Source organism: Xyrauchen texanus, chromosome 25, assembly GCF_025860055.1.
Source record: "Xyrauchen texanus isolate HMW12.3.18 chromosome 25, RBS_HiC_50CHRs, whole genome shotgun sequence".
Lineage (NCBI taxonomy): Eukaryota > Metazoa > Chordata > Actinopteri > Cypriniformes > Catostomidae > Xyrauchen > Xyrauchen texanus.
In genome coordinates, this window is record NC_068300.1 from 15,636,183 (window position 1) to 15,656,607 (window position 20,425).

General features: G+C 37.4%; 1 protein-coding gene across 4 annotated transcripts; it reads left to right on the plus strand.

Moving 5' to 3' along the window:
* Window positions 1-1,711: 1,711 nt before the first annotated feature.
* On the plus strand, window positions 1,712-20,283 carry LOC127618757 (myelin transcription factor 1-like). Of its 4 annotated transcripts, none has more exons than XM_052091388.1 (23): window positions 1,712-1,815; window positions 5,511-5,602; window positions 7,228-7,282; window positions 7,387-7,417; window positions 7,537-7,599; window positions 7,680-7,915; window positions 7,995-8,972; window positions 10,407-10,541; window positions 10,976-11,066; window positions 11,175-11,294; window positions 11,466-11,680; window positions 12,132-12,340; window positions 13,912-14,142; window positions 14,436-14,587; window positions 14,770-14,832; window positions 15,505-15,573; window positions 15,874-15,936; window positions 16,076-16,159; window positions 16,292-16,513; window positions 17,356-17,447; window positions 17,568-17,671; window positions 18,655-18,798; window positions 18,961-20,283. In XM_052091388.1, exons 2-23 carry the CDS (start codon window positions 5,591-5,593, stop codon window positions 19,102-19,104), a joined length of 3,513 nt encoding a protein of 1,170 aa, XP_051947348.1. In that variant the 5' UTR covers window positions 1,712-1,815; window positions 5,511-5,590; the 3' UTR covers window positions 19,105-20,283. The 4 variants fall into 4 exon arrangements, with proteins under 4 accessions (XP_051947348.1, XP_051947347.1, XP_051947349.1 ...); XM_052091387.1 differs by lacking the exon at window positions 1,712-1,815 and adding an exon at window positions 2,073-2,101; XM_052091389.1 differs by lacking the exon at window positions 1,712-1,815 and adding an exon at window positions 2,073-2,101 and having other exon boundaries at window positions 10,410-10,541.
* Window positions 20,284-20,425: the final 142 nt, after the last annotated feature.

A 20,425-nucleotide genomic window follows, 5' to 3' on the forward strand; every position in this document is an offset into this window, starting at 1 on the left:
TCTCAGCTGGCATCCTATGTAATATTTATACACAGTGTCTGGCCAGTGCATGGGAACAGACTGTGGCTTTAATTGTATGCTGGGTTATCCATCTGTATGAAAGTTTAGGATGAGGGGCGAGCAAAAGTTCCAGCTGGTAACCGAAGTCTTATTAAATATGCAAAAGTCTAAAAGGCTTTTGCTAGCTTCATGAATGATACAAAACTTTTTTGAACTTCAGAAAACAGCTTTTGTCCATTTGTCCCCTTTTGTATTCACACGTCTCTGTGATAGAACAACTGCATTTTTGTTTATATTTCACTGAATTTCCTTGACAGATCAAGATGAATATTTATCATGTAATATTAATATTTACCATGGAATTAATCATGATGACCGAACTCATCCCAGTAAAACACAATTGTTTCCAGTTTCGCCATGTTTGGCTGCAGTTCTTTGGATAGAAGACATTACATTTTACATTTAGTCATTTATCAGGTGCTTTTGTCCAAAGTGACTTACATGTGAGGAACATTTGTCTCACAAAAGTCAACAATATCTGCAGTATCACACTACCAAGTTCCAAGAGTATAAAGTTTGCTGCAAACATTAGATGAAAATGCAATTAATTGATAACACTTTACAATAAGGTTCCATTAGTTACCATTAGTTAACAACATTAGTTAATCATGAACTGACAATGAGCAATACTTTTACTGCATTCAATAGTCTTAGTGGTAACACTTTACAATAAGGTTCCATTCATTAACATTAATTAATGCATTGGAATCATGAACAAACAATTAACAATATTTTTACCACATTTATTAATATTTGTTAATTTTAATTAATATAAATAGGCCTACAATTGTTCTTTGTTAGTTCATGTTAGTTCATAGTGCATTAACTAATGTAAACTAATTCAACTTTTGATTTTAAAAATGTATTAATAAATGTTGAAATTAACATTAGCTAAGATTAATAAATGCTTAATAAGTATTGCTCATTGTTAGTTCATGTTAACTAATGTTGTTAGCTGATGTTAACAAATGGAACATTATTATAAATTGTTAGCATCTTAGCTCATGTTAATTTCAGCATACATTAATACATTTTTAAAATCAAAAGATGTATTAGTTAACGTTATGCACTATGACCTAACTTGAACTAAGAATGAACAATTTGTTTTTATTAACTAACATTAACAAAGATTTATGAATGATGTACAAATATTGTTCTTTGTTTGTTCATGATACCAAATGCCTTAATGTTAACGAATGGAACCTTGAACATTGTACAGTGTTACCAATTAATTTTAAGAATTCCTGCTTATTGAAACAGATTAATTATATAATTTTCCACAAAACTAGGTCACCTTGTTAGGCCTCTGGAAAAAACACAAAAGAGAAGGAGTTGAACGTAGGCTACGCATGCTTCTGAAGCATCAAAAAGTGTGTCACTACGCAAGAAAAAATAGATCCATATTAAATCCTCGTGATCTTTTTTAGTAAAATATTTTTTTTACTTTATCCAATGCAGTGATCGATAAATATTATTACTGAATATTATCATGTAACTGAATTGAACAATAGTCAGACGGCTGCTGTCTTATCCCAAAAGATTAATTCAATCAAAACCACTACATTTGGGCCGTGGAACTTTATTTTCATGTGATATTCAGTGCTTTCATCGTTACTGTGTTAAAACGCTGCGCGTTGTCCTGTTACGGATAGTGCTCTTGTCCATGGTACTGAAACAGCGCTGTCTTCGGTGCTGAACTTCCAGCTAGACTCGGTCGGAGACACATGAAATGCTTCTAAAATGGAATGTAATTAGGTATTTTTTTAATTAATTATATAAATGAGTGTTTGCTTGTTTTGTAACTTTTGACAGGAGATACAATAGCATGCTAAATTAGCTACCGCGCTACTGTATAGCACGTCAAATGTCAAACGAATTTCATCTCGTTAACATGAGCTCCGAGTGTGTTTTTTATCGGGATATTGGGGGTCAATGGAGACCCACTCTCCATCTTGTGTTGTAGCTACATGATTTACTATGATGATGATGATGTCACAGCACAGGGTAGAGGAGGGCTGGACAATGGGCCTGTGAGCCAAAGGTAAGTCAGTATCGTTCTCGGCGACAAAGCGTATGGAGAAACGATTTTCGTAACATTTACGGTAACATACCCTGCCGATTGATGGATTTACGAGCATTGTTTACAACATGAAGAAGATTCGGATCGGTCGTGGGCGAATTATTTAAGGTTTTTTAACGGTGACAGCGCAAGACTCTGTTTAAAGGGGAGGTACAACACTGAAGTTAACAGACAGGCGCCTACAAAGAGCAAGAGGCCGCTCGTTGAAAAACATCGTCAGTGGGATACGTTTGCATATGGTATTTTTTTGCTTTCATTGTATTTTGAACGCTAATTGGAAAATGTGTAGGCTATCAAATTCCATTTTTTGAAAAGGTTTGCTCATTTCCGTTACTCTTGAAGCCAAATGGACATCGGACTTCTCTCAAAGACGCAGTGTCATTCCACGCTGTTTACATTTTATTGTTTTATTTTTGTTTTATTTAGCTTTGCTTCTGGCCACAGTTTTACAGTGAATAGAGGACGCGTCCACAATTGCATTGCCTATTGTATCGTAGCTATGTTTATATCAAGAGCACCGTTAACTATTCCATCTATAACAACATTATTTCGGCTTTTGCATTTCGATCTCAGAAGCAATTAAATCGTCTTACGTTTTCTTCACGTTTGTTTGAGAGAGAAAAAAAAAAAGAATAGCCGATTTATAAGCGAATCGGAAACAGGCCATGCAGTGGAAGTTTAAAGGGAAACAGACGGCTAGAAGTTTGCTCATAGTAGCTAAGTCACTGATAGCCTACATATAGTGTGGACAAATAGTCATTAGAAACCCTTGAGCAAGGGACAAGCAGCATATGTTTGGACCGCTGTCAAATTGTGTTATTTTAAAGGTCTTTTATTGCTTGCGTTATTTGCGAGAAACAAAACAATGCCAGCGAACCATCTGTTTACTTCAGACTAGGCCTACACAATACACTATTCATTTCATCAGATTATCGCCTGTTCTTTCATGTGTGCATTCAAATTGCGTCGCTCCATTTTCTGATGCCTATTTTTATGATCCCTATAGGTTTGGGCTTTAAACGTTATTGCTTTGTAACAACTCTCCATAAACAACATCAAGCCTATTTTTTGATGGAGATGGAGACGACTAGTCTAGTATATTCATTTTGTGTTCTGCTGAATAGTCTATCCACGAGGAAAGTGAAACAGCCGAGTTGCCTTTACTACATTTTCTTTCTTTTTTTTTTTTTTTTTTTTTTTTGTGGTAGTTGAGTTGCTCATTTGGGTTTACAGTGAAGGGCGGAGGGGTTTGGCTCATAGTAATTTAAAGGCGTGGTGTGCTCGGAAGAGGTTATGCGCAGCATCACGATGCATCTTCAAAGCCAATGGCCTGATGTGACAAAAGAAATACAACTATGTGGGAATTTTTGGCTAAGGGGCCGTTTACACCGAAGGTGTCCTTGAGCTAAAAAAGATACTAGGGGCAGCGCCACGAACGCAGGTGTCTCAAGACGCGTTTTTAACAGTTGAAGTTCTTTTTAAAGGAATATTACGGGTTCATAAGTTAAGCTCAATCGACAGCAGTTGGGCATAATGTTGATTAGCACAAAAAATTATTTCGACACGTCCGTCCTTTTCTTTAAAAGCAAATATCTGGGTTGCAGTGAGGCACTTACAATGGAAGTGAATGGGGAAGATTTTTGGAGAGTTTAAAGGCAGCTTATCATTTTATAAAAGCTCTTCCATGAATTCTTCTGTTAAAACTCATGTATGAGCTGTAAAGTTGTTTATATCATATTTTTTTACAGTCATTTTAATAATTTTGGTTTGTTGACATTACATCATCATGGCAATTATGTTGTAAAATTGGCTATAACTTTACACAGAAAAGGTTAGTAAGTGATTTTATCACTTAAAATTAGTGTTAACACACAAATTGTTTATGTCTTGTGGCTATACTTTTGAAATAGTACATATTTTAATGTTTACAGATTGGCCCCATTAACTTCTACTGTAAGTTCCTCACTGTAACCCAGATTTGTGCTTTTTTTAAAGAAAAGGACAGAGGAGTTGAAATAATTTTTTGTGGTAATCAATATTATGCCACAAATGCTGTCGATTGAGCTTAATTTGTATTGAACCTGGAATATTTCTTTAACTTGACACAGAGTCTAAAAAACTTTCGCGCGAGGCGCTAAATAACGTGTTTGGATTGAACGGCCCCTAACACCCACTCTGTTGGTTTATTCATAGATCCATAGGCCTACTACACAATGGAAATATTGTCAAACATATTTAACATTTTATACTGCTTATTGTTTATCAAGGTTTTTAGCAGAACTGCTAAAATCAATCTAAAATCTACTGGCCTCTCTTCAAATGGACATGAGACATTGAGTTCTAAGAAAGGTTTGGGCTACGTATTGCAGTTGTTTTGGTTCTCGGAGGAATTCCCTCCCCGGTTATGTGTGTGAAGTGGATGAGCTCCAGGTGCTACTTAAAACGCAATCAGACTATGTGTAATGACGCCCTGCTAAAAGCAGCTGGGTCTCAGTCACATCTCTTGTCACCCGCAATGGATAATCAACACCAGACCCATGAAGGCACGCAGACTCTGTCAGACCATGATGTACTGCTGAAATCCCATTCATTGACCAAAGTGCATGTGTCCTCAGGGGACTATTTAATGTTTGCTTCCAGATTAGGGATGTTCATCTTTGATAGCCATCCATGGGAAATTTGTTTTCAATACTTGGATGCGAGTCAGCATTACAGGCTGGCTTTGTTTTCCAGGAGTCCAAACTGCTCCATAGGCATAAATTGGTGTGTTTGCTTGGTGTTTCAGTTTTTATTACATATTTCAAGCAATCTAATATTAACTCAACCAAACCAAGTGACCCTTTTAAAACTTCTGGGTTTTGGAACACAACGATTGCAGTGTAAACTTCTATAGCTGTGAATGGAAGTGTATGTGAGACCACTTCAAATATAGTTTATGCTTACCCATTTGTCCAACATCAAAAGAAAAATGGCACTATTAAGTTTTCACAACTTTCCAAATGAAGAAAAAAATTTAGAGCGATAAATTACAACCGTCAGAAGTTACAATTACAATATGGCAAATTTACTGCTGCTGTATTAGAAACATCTCAGTAGCTACATTAGAAACCTCATTGCATCTGTGGTAACTTGTTTTTAAAAAATAACTCCAGTGTTATATAATACAAGATATAATGTTATCAATTTATATTTAATAATTTAAAAAAAAATCTAGATTTACGCTGCTAAATAAGGCACGAACGTGTCAACAGTCTGTGAAAAGGGTCCACTATACAAACCTACCTTTGTAGTGATGATGTATTCTATGTTTGGACATGTCCATTAACAAATATCATCCTAAAATCTTGGTGTCTTCTTGTTCGGCCAACAGAGAATGAGTTTAGAGGGCAGCTGCTGAGCCAGAGGTGGACACGAGGGGACAGAGTCAGCAGTTGTGAGAACAAGAGGAGTATGAAAATAAAGGTGAGACAATATGCGTATGCTCTTACTGAGAACTTTATTGTGAACACTATGGACCTAATAAAGTTCCCAACATGGTCTTCTGCGGTTGTAGCGCATTCGACTCAAGGTTTGATGTGTTGTGTATTTTGAGATGCAATTCGGCTCGCTACAATTGTACAGGGTGGTTATCTGAGTTACCAAAACCTCAAACCAGTCTGTCAAATCTCTGTTGACCTCTCTCATCAACAAGGTGTTTCCGTCCGCAGAACTGCTGCTCACTGGATGTTTTTTGTTTGAGTAAACTCTAAAGACTGTTGTGTGTGAAAATTCCAGGAGATGAGCACTTACTGAAATGCTCAAACCAGCCCATCTGGCACTAACAATTATGCCAAGGTCGAAATCAATGAGATCACATTTTTTTCCCCATTCTGATGGTTAATGTGAACATTAAACTGAAGCTTCTGCATGATTTTATGCATTGCACTGCTGCCACACGATTGGCTGATTAGATAATTGCATGAATAAGTAGGTGTACAGGTGTTCCTAATAAAGTGCTTAGTGAGTGTATGTGTTTGTGTGTGTTGCTTAGTTCTTCATGAGTGTAGTGGTGGCGTAGTTTAATTTTTTCTTGATTGTATCCTGTTCTTACTCTCTACCACAAAAGCAAGGAGGCTAAAAGTACTTATTTTCAAAGCTTATTTTCAATCTCCTATATCTTTCTCTCAATCTCTCCTTTTCACTCCCCTCCCCATTTGTTTGTCTTATATTTCACTTCCCTACCTAAGGGTTGAGCAATTCAAAGGAACTGATTGGATGTGCAATATTGATTAAGCTCTTTAAAAGCATTTAAAAGGATTGAGGTCTACTCTGATGTCTGTGAATTCAGACCAGCTCAGATCTGGGGATAAAAATCACAAGCTGAGTGATTTTACAAAGACATGTAATTTGAAAGACAGACAACAATTAAATTATATGGAGATTTAGAGAAACATGAGGAACACTGAGATTGTAAATATAAAATCATTGAGCACTTTATTAGGAACACCTGCACACCTAATTATTCATGTGATTATCTAATCCTTTATTCGTGTGGCAGGATTATAATGCATAAAATCATGCAGATACTTGACAAGAGCTTCAGTCAATGTTCATATCAATCATCAGAATGGGGAAAAATGTGATCTCAGTGATTTAGGCCGTGGCATGATTGTTGGTGCCAGATGGGCTGGTTTGAGTATTTCCGTAATTGCTGATCTCCTGGAATTTTATCACACAAATGTCTCTAGAGTTTACTCAGAATGGTGCCAGAAACAAAAAAAATATCTAGTGAGCGGCAATTCTGCAAACGGAAACGCCTTGTTGATGAGAGAGGTCAATGGAGAATGGCCAGATTGGTTTAAGCTGGCAGAAAGGCTACAGTAACTCAGATAACCACTCTGTACAATTGTTGAGAACAGAATAACATCTCAGAATGCACAACACATCGAACCTTGAGGCGGATGGGCTACAAAAGCTGAAGACCATGTTGGGCACTTTATTAGGACCATGGTGTTCCTAATAAAGTGCTCAGTGAGTGTATAATGCATAATACAATACATCATACATGCAGTAATAATTCTGTGACCATCTATGTGTATTTTTTCCAGATGAGCCAAGACACAGACGATAAGCGGACAAGGACACGCTCAAAAGGCATCAGAGGTCAGAGCCACTTAAAACACTTTTAATCTCGCAACCTAAAGAAAATCTATTCTTTTGCTGTCTTTCAATGACTGACAGAGCTTTTATCTCTCTCCTCACAATAGTTCCTCTTGAGCTTGTTGGACAAGAATACAGGTGAGATGATGAGCTTTTATAAAGTGGCCTATAGTTCTATAGTGTTATTCTTCATGATCAGAAAGACGCGCGGTTAGTAAGGATGATAAATGCAACTTATTGAGCCCTTTGTTTTGTAGCTGCCCTACCCCAGGATGCGACGGTTCAGGCCACGTCAGTGGAAAGTATGCACGACACAGAAGGTTGGTAGTAAGATTTATGTCTGTAGCAAATATAATTGTAAAAGAGTTTCTGTTTAACCTTTCGTCCCTCTCCCTATCAGTGCATTGGGTTGCCCACTGGCTAAGAAAAGAAAAATTCAAGAGGCAGAAGAGAATCTAACAGCCTCTAAAAAGAAGCCCAACCCCCTTAAGCTGGCCATGGATGATGGGTTCAATGCAGACAGTGACACAAACAGTGAAACAGAAGCAAAAGATGAGTGGGTAGAGTCTGAAGAGGACACAGCTGACAAAGAGGTGGATGCAAAGGAAAAGACACCAACGTCAGAAGTAACGGCAGGTGGGTTTATGGCTTATTATATTTAAGGTCTCTAATCTAGTTGTTCTACTGACATTTTTCCTTTTTGTCATTCCCTTAGTGGATAATACAGAAGTTGACCAAGAAGGGAACAAGACACCTGTCAGAGACACATCAAGTCCAGTGCGAGAGAATGAAAGTGAGAAGGACCAAGTGAATACTGAGGTCACGTCCATCCAACAAATCACCATGGATGCTGAGAATGAGGAGGAGCTTCAGGTTGCCGCAGAGATTCAGGCTCGAGAGGAAGAGGTAGAGGAGGAAGGAGAAGACATTACAGAAGAGGAAAGAGTGACTCAGCAGCTGAAACAGACTGAAGAGCCTGTACAGACAGTAGAGGAAGACGAGGAAGAGGAAGAGGAAGAAGGAGAAGAGGAAACACAGTGTTTGAGCCAGAAGAACAACTCAGACCACCAGTACTACAGTGGAGACTTTGGCAAAGTTCAGACCAAAGAAATTGGGGAGACAGAGAAGGACAGTGAAGATGATGATGAGGAGGAGGAGCAGGAGGAGGAAGGAGATGAGGAGGAGGAGTTGACCCCGGTAGAAACTTCCGAATCTCTAATGGCCCCTCTCACCACTGCTTTAGCTCAGGAATTAGAACCACACATGATAACACACAGTAACATAGAACCAGACCACCCTCTTGGTGAAGATGATGATGAGGAAGATGATGAAGAAGAGAGAGATGATGCTTCGGATAAAGCCTCACACACTGTAGTCATCGAACTAGGCTCAGAGGGAGAGGAAGAGGAAGAAGAAGAGGAAGATGAAGGAGAAGAGGAGGAAGCAGATGAAGCAGATGATGAAGATTTGGATAGCATGTCTCATAGGTCAGAGGTGACAGATGACTCAGAAACATATGACATGACAAGGGGGAACCTGGGACTGCTGGAACAAGCCATTGCACTAAAAGCTGAGCAGATAGGACGCAGTTCTGAAGAGAGCCTCTCTCCTGAGCAGCAGCACTATCACAGTCCAGAGGAGAGGATGAGTCAGGCAATGGACATCACAGCTCGCAGAGGATACTATGGCAAAGGTGATAGTGAATGCTGACCTACCTTGATTTCAGTGGGCCAATGGCATGCATAATAACAGATAATGCAATAAACATTTTAGTCTACAGTCATTGTGACCGTATTATCGAAAATAAAAAAACCTTTTTTTCAGTTAAAATATTTAAACATCCTTAAAATATGATACATTTATTGTATAAGCAAGTCAAAGAGGCTTGTTTTCAGAGAATGCATCTTAAATGGTAAATGTAAATGGTCTGCTCTTATTTAGTGCCTTTTTAACCTTAGCAGTATTCAAAGTGCTTTACACTGTGTCTCATTCACACACACACACACACACCAATGATGACAGAGCTGCCATGCAAGGTGCTAGCCTGCTAGAGTCATGTGGGCCGGGAATCAAACCACCAACCCTGCGATTAGTGGCCAACCCGCTCTACCACCTGAGCCACAGCCACCCACAATCTTATCTAGTTTCAAAGGGATAGTTCACCCAAAAATGAAAATTCTCTCATCATTTACTCACCCACATAACATTCCAGATGTGTATGACTTTCTTTCTCCTAATAATCTCCATCCCTGAATTGGCTACATCACTCTACCATCTCCTCTCCACCAATAGCTGGTTATTGGTGGGCGTTCTGGCGCACTATGGCTGCCGTCGCATCATCCAGGTGGATGCTGCACACTGGTGGTGGTTGAGGAGATTCCCCCTATACTATGTAAAGCGCTTTGAGTGCCTAGAAAAGCGCTATATAAATGTAAATTGTTGTTGTTGTTGTTGTTATGCAGAACACAAAAAAAATATTTTTAGAAGAATATTTCAGATCTGTAGGTCCATGCAATCCAAGTAAATGGTGACCAGACATTTCAAGCTCCAAAAATCATAAGCATAAAGAATAGAAGTAATCCATATGACTCCAGTGGTTAAATCCATGTCTGCTGAAGCTATCCAATCTTTTTGGGTGAGAAACGGATCAATATTTAAGTCCTTATTTACTATAAATCTACACTTTCTCTTTCAGAATGTGAAAGTGAAATTGGAGATTTACATTTATCTGTTTCTCACCCACACCTATCATATCACATTTGAAGACATAGACTTAACCACTGGAGACATAAGGAATACTTTTATGCTGCGTTTATCTGATTTTTGGAGGTTGAAAGGTCACCATTCATTCCATTATGTGGACCTGCAGAGCTGAGATATTCTTCTAAAAATCTGTTTTTGTGTTCTGCAGAAGAAATAAAGTCATACACTTGTGGGATGGCATGAAGGTGAGTAAATGATGAGAGAATTAAAATTTTTGGGTGATCTTTCCCTTTAAGGATGGTTAGATATTTTTACAGGAAGACAGGACAAAATAATGGTTAAGAAAAACACATAATCATAAAGGTGAAATGTGTTCAAGTGGAATTGAATATGTTTATGTCTCTCCCCTAACTCTTGGACATAGAAGGTTCTAGATCAGAGAAGAAGGAAATAAAGTGCCCCACTCCAGGGTGTGATGGGACAGGTCATGTGACTGGACTATACCCACACCACCGCAGCCTTTCTGGGTGCCCACACAAGGATAGAATCCCTCCAGAGAGTAAGCATCGTTCTGCACTAGCACTACACCACTATTAGAACATGGAGGGGCATGTGGCCTTTTACACAGCAAAAAGTTAACTTGCTATTGTTACTTTAATTATCTTTTTCTGCTTGATCTAGCCCTAAATGGCTACTTTCATTTGTGTAACCATAGGTCGATTAAGTCATATTAAATTACAATTTTGATACCACATGAAGCATATTTTTAGGTTACTTAACAAAATTTCACAGCATATTTTTAAACACATTGGTAACACTTTTTAATAAGGTTCCATTCATTAACATTGATTAATGTTAACAAATGCAACTTTTGATTTTAAAAATACATTACTATATGTTGAAATTCACATGAACTAATATTAATAAATGCTTAATAAGTATTGTTTTTGTATTCGCTATATCAGTATACTAATGTCTCTCTCTTGGCCCTAGTCTTGGCAATGCATGAGAACGTACTGAAGTGTCCAACACCTGGATGCACTGGGCAGGGACATGTGAACAGCAACCGCAACACACATCGCAGGTATTGACTCCTTAGTAATATTAAATCTTACAGCTTCAGCTTCTATTCACACAGTTGCTTTTTTTAATATAACCATATTTTGTCTATTTTATTTGATTACTCTTTTAGCCTGTCTGGCTGCCCTATTGCTGCAGCAGGTAAACATAAGTGTCTTGAAAAGCAGCCACAGCCTCAGACCTCTGTCGGTGATCCATCCACTGTTAGCTTAAACTCTGACAGAGTTCTCAGGTGAGTCTTTTCACTTTGTATTAGCTCCATATCTAGATCCTCAATACATATACATAGTAAATAGCTTGACATGTAAGCACTGCAAAAAATTTATTATTAAGCAAAATTCCTAAGAAGGAATGCTTTAAAAGAATCTTCAGAATTATATTACGTCTTTCTTTTTCTCTACAGGCCGATGTGTTTTGTGAAGCAGCTGGAGATCCCTCAGTATGGCAGCTACAGACCCAATGCCATGCCCGCCACTCCTCGGGCCAACCTGGCCAAGGAGCTTGAGAAGTATTCCAAGGTGTCCTTTGACTATGCAACCTTCGACGTGCAGGTGTTTGGCAAGCGCATGCTTGCCCCCAAGATGCCCACCAGTGAAACCTCTACTAAAGCCTTCAAATGTAAGCAAACCCTCATTCCTTTTAAAATAAATGTATTCTAAAAAAGGCATACAATAGATGTCATTCGATTGGTAGGTGATTTGGAAGGTCTCCTGTGGTGTTCCATGCTATATTTGATCTAAAACTATTGTAAACAGCATTTTGCTAATGCTTTTATAGGTATTATGCATGTAGCTTTTATGAGCTCATATTAATTGAGAGACTACATACAAAAAATACATATGTCACTCTGTAATTCCATTAAAACTTTTGTTCATGAAGGCATAAATATGATTAAAAACTCAAGAAATAAACTTTTCCTTATATATTAAGATAAGTTTTAACCTAAAATATTTATGTTCATAAAAAAAATGTCAGGACAAATTATGCATCAACTACCCATAAACTGAATGATGTAATTTGCTCAAGTGATTAGATTACTGAATAAAATACATGTTCTTATGTTGTACAGCCAAACCATTCCCTAAAGACTCATCCCCTAGCCACAGCCTGTCTGGAGTTTACACTAAAAGCAGCTCCTCTTCCACCTCCAGTGGGTATGACTATACCCATGATGCCGAAGCCGCTCACATGGCTGCCACTGCCATTCTTAACCTGTCCACCCGCTGCTGGGAGAGACCTGAAAACCTCAGCACCAGTCAACCAGACCAGGGCAGCAAGGTGAGTACCATACTCTCTATCTGTATCTGTGACTCAGTCTAGATGAAGGTTAAATTCCATAGCATCCACGTCAAACATGCTACCAGGATTCAACTATATTTTAAAGGGACAGTTCACCCAAAAATTGTAATGCTGTCGCACACAAACCTGTATGGCATTCTGTCTTTCTTGGAACACAAAAGCAGATGTTAGGCTGAATATTAGCATCCATCACCATTCACTTTTCTGCTTAACATCTGCTTATGTGTTCCAAGAAAGACAGAATGTCATACAGGTTTGGAAAAACATGAGGTTGAGTAAATTATGATTTGCATTTTTGAGAGAAGTATCCCTTTAACCTTTTTTTACTGTCTTCTATAATTTTTTTTACCTATTTGGTTTTTAATAAAAATAGTTTCCTTCATAGGAGCTATATAAGTTTTGGTGACTTTTCCTACATTTGCCATCTGAACACACAAAATAAAATCTGAATTGATTCTATGAATCAAGTGTTACACCTTTTACGTTCCCATTCAAATTTGACCGAGCATAAGAAAAAACTAAGAATTAGAATTGAACAAACTTTAGCACTCTCTCTCTCTCTCTCTCTCTCTCTCTCTCTCACACACACACACACACGCACGCACACACCCACACACATACAGAACTTAGGTGTGGGAGCCAGACCATCCAGACAAAACACATCTTTTATGAAAACAAACTTTCATGGAAAGTTGTACATGTGGCTTTCTTGGGCCTTGCTCAAGGTTCTATTTCAACAATATTAAATAGTGTTCCTAACTTAACTGTTTGGTCATTTTTTACCAATTTGACTTTTGTTTTCATAAAAAAAAAAAAAAAGATTATATAAGGCTTTCTGCACTTACCATCTCAACACACACAACACACACACACACACACACACACACACACACACACACACACACACACACACGTTGTGTTTCCATGTTTTATGGGGACTTTCCATAGACATAATGGTTTTTATACCGTACAAACTATATAATCTATCCCCTAAACCTAATCCTCACAGAAAACTTTCTGCATTTTTACATTTTCAAAAAACATAATTTAGTATGATTTATAAGCTGTTTTCCACAATGGGACCAACAAAATGTCCCCACAAGGACAAAAACTTCAGGTTTTGCTATCCTTATGTATCCTTATACATTTGGTCCCCACAAAGTGATAAATACACACTCACACACATTCAGACACACAGACACACACACACACACACACACACACACACACACACACACACACACACACAGCAAATGCTTGAAATGCATTTAGATATTTTCTTATTTTTTCAGTTTAATGAAGTATAAATTAAATGGTATAATTTAGAGGTAAATTAGGTTTAAATTCCACAAAAAATCCAAAAGAAATGCATAAGTTTAGTGTTTTTACATTTGTGGAGGTTTTTTTTTAATTTCTTAAAAGAAAATAAAAGGCACGATTACTGTATCCGGTCAAATTTGACCAGGAATACTAATACTAAGACTATAGAAGGGTTCATTTAGTTTTGTTTAATTGAATCCCTTATATATTCACTCTTTTTCTCTCTTAAGGACACAGAGATCGAAGTAGATGAAAATGGCACACTGGATCTCAGCATGAAGAAACCCAAGAGGGAAGGAGTCAGGTCACCAGACCCATCCTCATCTTCATCATCATCATCTCACCATCACGGCGTCACCTCACCTCACTCTAGCCACACCTACCAACAAGAAGAGTGGGAGGGGCCTCTGGACTACACCAAGTCAAACCGACAGAAAGAGGAGGAGCCGGAGCAAGATGAGGTAAATATCTTCCACTTTCTTTCCTTAACAGCATGTGTAAGACAAGTTTATACATTCTCTCTAAAACCGATATGAAAATTCTGTCATTATTTATTATTACCCTCATGTTTTTCCAAACCAACATGTGGAACACAGAAGAAGATGTTAAGCACAATGTTCACATCAGTCACCATTCACTTTCATCATATAGCAAAAAAGATGCAATGAAAGTAAAAGGTGACTGAGGCATTTACTGAACATTTTGCCTAATGCTTGTTTTGCATCTATTTAACATGGTTTTGTACTCTCTTTAGGTGGAGTACACCATACATTCGTATGCCTCCTCTGATGAAGATGATGAAGCCACTCAGGAGAGTGTGGAGGACAGGAAGTACCCTGGTGAAGTCACAACCTCCAGCTATAAGGTCAAGTTCCAGCCAAAGGACTGCAAGAAAGAGATCTTGTTGTAAGTGACCAGTACCATGTTAATAGCACAGAAACCATTTGGCACACAATGACAAAACACATATGTGAAGCTGTAGTTTTTACCTTCAGTTTCTGGCAAAGGTTAATTAATCTTTTAGTATATACTGTAACCAGTATTACAGTATTTAATAGGGATGTAATGCTCTCCTCCTCTCTCCCCAGATGTCCCACCCCTGGTTGTGATGGCAGTGGACATATAACTGGGAACTATGCATCCCATCGGAGGTAGGGCAGATACTATGACACATTCTTTCGGGTCTGACCAGCATCACTCCTGTTTTCTTTTTGGTTTCTGTTTTCTGTTTTCCTCTCTCTCAAGCCAACGCTTTGCTGAAACCGTACAGTTTCTGCTTTCTGTAGCATTAAACGTGTAGAGAGACCTATAGGGTCAGGCCAGTGCTACAAACAAATGCTATTTACTTTCATGCATTCAGCATGCACTATAATTGTATTTTAAATTAGCACTAGTTTTTCTAATGTAGCTATAAAGAAGCTGACAAATTTACTCACTGCATCCATGACTCTAACCAACAGACACCCAAGTCTCATGGCAGTTAACTAACTTTTTATTAATTGTTTTCCTGAGTTTTTCTTATAAACTTCCTGCTCCAAAAACATTAAAAGTCAGCTAAACATAATAGTCTATCTATGCAAACAGAGCTATATAAAACACAGTCAAATTCAAAATATATCAATAAATCCAAAAATGATTATCAGCTTTTATTTCATATTCCTTCAAATAGACTTACAAATATTTACAGTTAAAAATGTATGGAGCAATATAATATTTCCCTTCAGTCTTGAATTAAATCTTCTTAAGTTTCCTTGAATTAAATAAATCTGGAATTTCTTCTTCCCTCTATTCTGTCTTCCTGCTGTTTCTTCACTACTCTTCAGTCTATCTGGTTGTCCCCTTGCTGATAAAAGTCTTCGGACCCTCATGGCTGCCCACACTGCTGAACTCAAGTATGTCTTTGCTCTAAATTTTCCTCTAATGAGTCTTCACCACATTTGCCTGATTACTGCTTTTACTTTACTGAATACTGCTACTAAACTAACTGTTTACTGAATACTGTCCTTTCTGAAAACTGTCCTTGCAACTGACAGTTGCAATTGCCTCTTTTGCTGGTCACTCATGTGCACTTTGCATCAGTGATCACTTTACATTTTCAAAGGTTGAAACAGTATACTTTCCTGATCTAAGATTTGCCTGTTATATTTAAACAGTATGTTTCTGACCTCTCTCTCTCTTTCTGTGACTTCCAGATGCCCTACTCCAGGTTGTGATGGATCAGGCCACATCACTGGGAACTATGCTTCCCATAGAAGGTATATTACATCACCTCTTCAGGGAAAATGTCCTTTACTTGCATCATTCAAGATGCACTTTTGGGTTTAGTGTCAATTCCAAACAATGTAAAAACTGCACATGTAGAAACATTATACATTTGAAATTTCTCTTGTGCAGTCTGTCTGGATGTCCACGTGCCAAGAAGGGAGCAATCAAAACCACCCCAACTAAGGATGACAAGGAAGACTCTGAGCTCCTGAAGTAAGTTTTTGTGCAAAAAATTCTGTTTCGCTTAAAAAAAACGTACAAACAAACACTGGATTTACTGAGCACAGAGCAAATCATTAGAGTATGCCAAAACTGACTGCCAGTTTATCACTTACCTCTTTACAGGTGCCCGGTGCCAGGTTGTGACAGTCTGGGGCATATCAGTGGGAAATACGCCACCCACCGCAGTGCCTATGGGTGCCCACTGGCAGCACGCCGGCAGAAGGAGGGCATGTTAAATGGCACACCATTCTCCTGGAAGGCCTTTAAGTCTGAGGGCCCAACCTGCCCCACGCCAGGATGTGATGGATCAGGACATGCCAATGGCAGCTTCCTCACTCATCGCAGGTACATATTTGGCCTAAGGAAATTTGCAGATAAATATTGGTAAGAAGACACAATATTTCCAGTCTTATTACAGTCTTAGGTTAATTTTAGTTAAAGGGATAAAATAAAATTCAACATGTACTTAATCTCTTGTTGTTCCAAAATCAGTTTGAATTTCTTTCTTCCGTGGAACACAGAAGGAGATAAGCCTCAGTCTTCATTCACTTTCATTGAATCTTTATTACCATACAATGAAAGTGAATGTTGACTGAAGATGTAATTCTGTCCAACATGTCCTTTATGTGTTCCCACATAAAGCCATGTGGAATTGGGACAACATGAGTGTCAATAAATTACATTTTTCACTTTAAAGCAATAGTTTCATACAGACACCATATATTAGAAGCCAGGCTTACAATTTTCTTGTAAACTAGAATACCTATGCTAAATAAAAGGAGAGTTCACCCAAAAATGAAAATTCTCTCATAATTTACTCACCCTCATGCCATCCCATATGTATATAAATGTATTTCTTCTGCTGAACACAAGCAAGGATTTTAAGAAGAATATCTCAGCTCTGTTGGTCCTTTCATTGCAAGTGAATGGTGGCCAGAAATCTTCTGTTCAGCAGAAGAAAGAAAGTCATACACATCCGGGATGGCATGAGGGTGGGTAAATGATGAGATTTTTGGGTAAACTATTCTTTTATGTTATCTTGGAAATACTACACTAATGCAAATATTTTGAAATATTAGAGAAGATACTTTTTAAACTTTATACGATTAAGGCTTATTGAAGGATTATGTAAGCTTACAATAAAAATAAGTATTTTTCATATCTTGTTCCATCATCTGTTCTCACAGTCTATCAGGTTGCCCTAGAGCTTCAGCTAACAAGAAGCGAGCTAGGTTCCCAGGAGATGATTACATCAGCAAGAAATTTAGGGCAAGTGATGGTAAGCTCAAATATCAATACATGCTCTGAGCGAGTTGTTTTCTTCTTCATTTCTTTCTACCCCAATACATTCATTTTGTGCTCTTTATTAAAGAATGTATGTTTTTTTATCTCTCTTCAGTTCTCGACAATGATGAAGAGATAAAACAGCTGAACAAAGAGATCAATGAGCTGAATGAATCCAACTCTGAAATGGAGGCAGACATGGCCAACCTCCACACACAGGTCAGCCTTGACCAAACACACACTTTCGGCATAGTTCACCCAAAAATGAAAATTCTCTCATTATTTAATCACCCTCATGCCATCCCAGACATGAATGACTTTATTTCATCCGCTGAACACAAACAAATATTTTTTCCGAGAATATTTGAACTCTATAGGCCCATACAATGCAAGTGAATGGATACCAACATTTTGAAGCTCCAAAAGGACATAAAGGCAGCAAGAAAGTAGTCCATACAACTCCAGTGGTTAAATCCATATCTTCAGAAGAAATATGATAGGTGTGGGTGAGAAACAGATCAATACTGAACATCCTTTTGTTTTTGGCGATTCGCATTCTTTGTGCATATCGCCACCTACTGGGCAGGGAGGAGAATTTATAGTAATAAAGGACTTAAATATTTATTAATAATGTTTGTGTTCAGCAGAAGAAAAAAAAATCATACACATCTTGGATGGCATGAGAGTGACTAAATGATGAGAGACTTTAAATGTTGGGTGAACTATCCCTTGAAATAATTAAATGCAAGTGCAAACAAATACAAATATGCAATACTCTCAGTTCAATACAATATGCCTATATGGCTTAAATGTGATCTGAGCTTATAATATCCAGAAAAGCAAGCATTTCTGTGGTGATACATTTTCACAAATAAATCCAGTTGTTAGTGATGGAAACACATTTCTGTATTTATACTCCACTTGAAAATACAATTATTGTTTACTTCTTTTTATAAGATGTGTGCATTCAAAGAGGGTGCAGTATTTAGACCATTTATGCAATACTTATATAATTCACTTTATTCTTCTTAAAACATGAGAATAAAAAAGACAGTTTGATAAATAAACTTCAAACCTTAACAGTTCTAAAAATTTTGCCTATTTTATATAAATTGATCCATATCAACTGAACCATATTGATGGGTTCTGTTTATCTTGATCCTGAACCTGCTGATTATTCATGTATTTCTATCTCTTTATAGATCTCATCCATGGAGAAGAACCTCAAGAGCATAGAGGAAGAGAATAAGCTCATAGAGGAGAAGAATGAGGCTCTGTTCATGGAACTGTCAGGCTTGAGCCAAACTCTTATCCGCAGCCTTGCCAACATCCGTCTACCACAGATGGTCAGTCCACTTGCTGTCTATTACCTATTATTGTCTATTAATCACTAAGCCCAGCACTCACAAGTATGGTTCAATCAGTTAGTTTCACAAAAAGGGAAAACTTTTCCCACTCTGACACATTTAAATAAAATAAAACTAACTTTAATGTATTGTTTACCACAGCAAGAGCCAATCACCGAACAGAATTTTGACACCTATGTGGACACGCTGACCCACATGTTCACCGATAAAGAGTGCTATCAGAACCCAGAGAACCGGGCCCTGCTGGAGTCGATCAACCAGGCTGTCAAGGGCATTGAGGTGTGAGCAGAGGAGAGGCAGCTGTAAGACACTGTGGGTTGAATAACCAGACCAACAATGTTAAAATACTGTATAAGGACATTCAGGTTTTGCATGTGGCTCCCTCTACAATGAGAATGACCACAAGACCCGTGGAATTCAGAAAAAAAGGACCAAATTCAGAACCCAAATTATGCTGCTTAGCAATTTTGATGAGATCTAAGATCCTTCGCTTCTTAAACCAAGCTGACTCTTCGTCTTTCGGGGTATTTTTTGGAGTAAATCATTTGTTACTGTTTTATAGAGCAACTCTCACCGACACTGATCTGCCTTTCTTACTTCCCTCAGTGCATGGAGGTTGCCGTGAACAATAAGTCATGAGATTGTTGTGTGTTTGTGAGGGTAAGTCTTATGTGTGTATGCGTAAAAGAGTGTTTTATTTCTAATGTCTGAAGGTGAATTCACGATTAGTGACCGCCCTATACAAAATATGAATATTATGCAGCAGTGCTCCATTTGAATCCTGTATGATAATGTTGTCTCATATTTGGTGTAAAAGTGCTCCTATTCCATTCAGTAATATTTAACGTATTTGAGAACATAGATATTGCACTTCCATGAATAGTTTGTAGTTCCATTGTCATGTTATTATTGTAATTATTATTATTATTATTATTATGGCTATTTAAATTGGGTCCTTGAAATGTAAGTTTAATTTATTATTTATTCTATTCATGTTAAGGTTTATTTTGTTTATTTATTAATCAGTTTATTTTGTTTATTTATTAATCAGTGTCTATTTATGGACTTAATTTATTTATAAAACAATATATACACAGCTTTTAAACAGTTATTAAGAGGAGTGACGTTGCCCTCTGTGTTGTGATAGAGGCAATATTTTAAGAATATTAATAGCAAATTGTTTTATAAACCTTCCTATTTATTTTAAAGACAGAGATTTATAATCTCTTTTTTTAAGTGCAAATATTTTCTACCTAACAATATTTTATATTGATTTTTAATATTCTCCTTTATTTAATGAGTTCTGTTTTCCATAAAAGTATTTTGACACCCTCCAGAGTGAAGTGGGTTGAACAGATATGATGTATTTATTGTTATTTACTTAGTATTTAAGAACAAATTGAATGGAGAGCTTGTTGCATATTTATTTTATTTAAATGTCTCTGTGTTAGTGATTGCTGCATATGGATAGACTTTGCCCATGTTGTTGATAAAATAAATGGGAATTCTATCACCAAAGTGTGTCATTTAACATATTTGAGTCTGTTATTGACTTGACATGACCGCATAATTACAGACTTATAAATTCTTGATCCAACATTCATAT